Source organism: Entamoeba invadens, assembly GCF_000330505.1.
Source record: "Entamoeba invadens IP1 unplaced genomic scaffold scaff_1105074726145, whole genome shotgun sequence".
Taxonomy (NCBI): Eukaryota; Evosea; order Mastigamoebida; family Endamoebidae; genus Entamoeba; species Entamoeba invadens.
In genome coordinates, this window is record NW_004440084.1 from 16,521 (window position 1) to 20,946 (window position 4,426).

The 4,426-nt window shown below is 26.2% G+C and overlaps 1 protein-coding gene across 1 annotated transcript; it reads left to right on the forward strand.

Annotated features, from left to right (window-relative positions):
* Positions 1 to 911: 911 nt before the first annotated feature.
* Positions 912 to 2,582, forward strand: EIN_527830 (hypothetical protein; the record flags this gene model as incomplete). Its single annotated transcript, XM_004253497.1, has 2 exons — positions 912 to 2,265; positions 2,518 to 2,582. 2 exons carry the CDS (start codon positions 912 to 914, stop codon positions 2,580 to 2,582), a joined length of 1,419 nt encoding a protein of 472 aa, XP_004253545.1.
* Between the last annotated feature and the right edge of the window lie 1,844 nt (positions 2,583 to 4,426).

A 4,426-nucleotide genomic window follows, 5' to 3' on the forward strand; every position in this document is an offset into this window, starting at 1 on the left:
TATTATATTAATGTGACTATTTGACATTGTTTGTTATGAAGTGGATTGATGATGTTGCGTATATTATTAAACGTTGTAACACAATAAAGCGATATGAAATTTCGTCCAAAAAGATTATTTTTGATAAATCTTAGGTAATTGAGTTCTCATTTGTTAATTATTTTAAGTAAAATAAAACTGACTATTGGCCAGTTTGGGTTAGAAAGGGGTTTTGGAATAAAAATAATAAAAAATGATTTGAACAATTTTTTTATTTTTTCTTCTTAAAAAAAGTTTTGGGTTGTGAAAGTGTTAATCTTTTAATTATAAATCCAATTTGATTTTTTAATAAATATAACTGAAATGTATTTCTTTAATTTTTTTCTATTAGTTTATGTGATATTTGAAACATGTTCATAATAAATTAATAAAAACTTGTTTATCATTTTCTTTTATTTTAATGGTTATTAACATATCATAAACAAGTTTATAGTAGTACAAAAAGGTAAATTAACCTTTGCCCAGCAAATGTACTTATTTTTTTTCTTTAAAAACATCAGTTTTTAATAAAAAAACAAATATTTTATAAAATTGGTTTTAATATGTGAATAATTTATTAGTTTAATATAACAATAAAAAACAATTAGTTTTCTTTGGGCTAAAGTTCGTTTGCTTGGCGAAGGTTTGATGGCCCAATTATATGTGAATACTCAATTTGTAATATGTATTTTGATTACTTTTTAATTATCACACATATTTGTTAACCGATATCGTATTGATTAAATAATAAAACAATAAAATAAACAACAATTTAAATAAATTTAAATAATCAATTTCTAACCAAATTATAAATTTATTTTCAAATAAACGAATTCAACCTATTTTAAAAAATCATTTAAAAATCTAATAAATACCATCACCAAAAATTAAAAATGAGATGCATAGATGGGTATCACATGATGGTAATATCCCAATATTTTTTATCAATGAGTGACTTCATTAATTTAGAACTGGTCTGTAAGAAGTTTAAAAATAATACGGTAAAGTTCCACTTCAACCCAATACCCTTGACTATAAAGACATTAAAGTATTTTACCAACATAGAAACACTAAATTTATGGTCAACGGGTGATGAATCTTTTGGTAATTTCGCGTCACAAAATACTCAAGATTTACACACAAAAGTCCAATTTTACAAAATAGTAGTTTGGTATCCCGTCGACTATGAATTCTTTTTACTTCACAAAAACACGAACAAAGATTTCAAAGTCGTCCGTTATAATTCAAACAAACGAAACTTTGAAATTCCAAAAGAGGTGAATATATTATCAACGTTTACTATGTCATCTGTAACGAACACTGAATATCCACAAAGTGTGTTTCTCGATATACCCAGTCAAATTAAAACACTTGAAAGAGTATGTAGAGTGCATGAATTTACTTCACTCATTATTCCAACTACTCTTCGTTGTATTGGAACGTATTGTTTCAACTACTTCACAGCATTGAAGCGCATTGAAATGCCAAAATCAATTGAACGCATTGGGTACTTCTCTTTCTTCAGTTGCACTTCACTCACAGAATTGGAAATTCCTCAAAATGTCAGAACAATAGAAGAAGGCGCGTTTTGTTGGTGTGTTGAACTCGCCAAATTGCATTTTGACGAAGAAAAAATTTGTGAGTTGTCGTTTGGAAACTCAGCATTTTCTCGGTGTAAATTTTTGAAATTAGAAATACCAGAAAACGTCACTCAAATTGGAAAGTCTTGTTTTTCTTTGTGCACTCAATTGTCTTCTGTGTATTTGTTGGCAAATATAGTTCGTGTTAGTAATAACCTCTTTTATCAATGTTCTGCTTTAAAACACGTCAAATTATCAGAAAATATAATTGAACTTGGAAACAGTTGTTTCAATCAGTGTAAAAGTCTTGTTGAAATTATCATCCCAAGTGGAGTCACTAAAATTGGAAATCTGTGTTTTGGGGAGTGTCTTTCTCTGATGGAAATTAGTCTTTCTGCGCAGTTAAAAAATGTTGGAGAAAGTTGCTTTGTGTGCTGTAAAAATATAAGAAGCATTGCAATTCCAAGTGGTGTGACTTATCTCGAACAGAAATGTTTCTTTTATTGTATAAATCTGAAGAAAGTTGAAATAACAAAAAAGACACAAATATTCGGAAAGTTCTGTTTTGCTAATTGTAGAAAACTCGAGGAAATAAACGGATTATATGAGAAGGTATTAGTTGGAAAAAATTGCTTTCTGAATTGCAAATTGTATGAAGACAAACTTTGTTTGAATAAGTCAATGGTCAGATTAAACTAATAAATTCATGTTAATTCTTAATACATTCAGTTGCTCTTCTTATTATGTTAATAAATATAGTTGATTTAAACATAATAATTTTATTCTAAACAGTAAATTATTAAACAAATTTTAAAAAGTGCTGATTGAGATGCGGTAAATAAAGAAAATGTAAATAATATTAATAATTTATTTCTAGTTTTTATAAAAGAAATAATGAAAAAAACTTTCTCATAAAAAGGGTTATTTCCAAAGAGCTTGGAGGACTGTTTAAGTTATAATAAAACTTATTCAATGGTATTTTAATAAAAACATTGAAAATAAATAATAAATGATGGTTTGTCAAAAATAGAATGTTAGACTTAAAATGTCATATAAAGTTTGTTGTATAAAATGAAATATTGTAATTTTGTTTTATTATTTTTCTTTTCGTTTTTTTAAAGATATTATATAAATGAAAATCAAAAAAAAATAAATATTAATTGATATAATATTTTGTAGTATCGAAAAATTTAATGTTAAATCTATGTTATTTTAAACAAAGACACTTTAGTTTTTAATAAATATCACAGTCATTGATATTATTTATAATTTACAATAAACAAATAAAATGATAACGAACTATTCTATCATTTCATACACGACAAATCTTTTAAAATCAACGTTTTTGGTTGGTTCTACACCATTCAATGTTTTGGATGAACCTTTATAATCAAAAGAATTTTGTTTGCACCTACAAACTACCGACCATGTTTTCGAAGTTGTCATTTTGAAATCGCCGTTTCCCACGTCGAATCTTGTTCTATTCATTTGTTTTCCAATAAAAATTGCATTTTTAGCGTAGTTCTTTTTAATATCATATTTATTATATTTTTCTTGGGAATTATCTTTTAATGTGAATATAAACGCATTTTCATCACAAACAAATTTTTCTGTTTCTTCGATATTTTTTGAGATATAACAACCATATCGATTATTATTGTTATCATCCAGCACTATGACAAACCCAGTTTGACACAACGCAACACTTTTCAGAAACCCATTTGTTCCTCGTTTATACGCCTCACATGAAGAATCAAAAACGACTTTACTTACCTTTTTAGTACTCCATTTTGTTATTTGTTCTTTTTCAATTGAACTTAAAAAGTCGTCTTTATAATTTTCACTTCTCGGTTTACACTTTTTTGTTGTTTTTGGTGAATTATTTATACCATTTTGAAAACTTATTTCACTTGATAAAGTATTTCTTGACAATTTTATAGTATTTGAATTTGAATCAGATTGTTTTTCTTTTTTAAGAGTATCACTTAATTTTGGGAATTTGGGTATTTCTAATGTTTTATCAGTCGATTCCAATTTATCATTTTTTATTTCTAATTTTGGGACAGGAGTGTTTTTTTTATTTTCTTTTTTGGTTAAATTAGTTTCTATTGTATCCCTTTTCTTGATTATAAACGAATAATTAAATTTATCTTCTCTTGCATTTTCTTCTTTTAAGTCCACACAGTTGTTAATATCTTGACGAACATGATTATTTATTTTTGAATTTACAACATTTTCAATGTTTTCAATTGTTGTTTTTCTTTAACTTCTTTTAATGATACATCATTTGGTGTTTTTTTGAGTTCATCAATAGAATAATAAAGATGATTTTGATTTTGATATTCATTTTTATTAAAATTACTGTTGAATTCTAACGTGTAGCTTTTTTCGTTTTTTTCAGTTGAACTTTCAAATTGCCCTCTTAGAATTAATTTCCTCGTTTCCATTGTTTTCAGCTCGTTTTCAAACTTTAATCCCTCTTTTTCAGATAACATTTTTATAGCCAAATTCCTTAAATTTTTTGTTTCAAAAAGTTCATCGTCACACCTATTTTTTGTCTCTTTGAATAATAGATTTAAGTCTTCAAAAGACATCATAGCTTGCTGTAATTTGTTTTGAAAAACAGAACACATTATTTCGTATTGGTTTTCTTTTTCGAGAAAACTCTTCAAATTCTCTATTTCATCATCCAAATTTTTCCAATCATATCCATTTGGAAATTTAATTGATGGTATCATTAAATAGCAATTGGTGGCTGTTTCAAGTGATACCACACATTCGTTCATATACAGAAGTTGTTCTTTTAAACGAAGGTAAATATTTTCTTT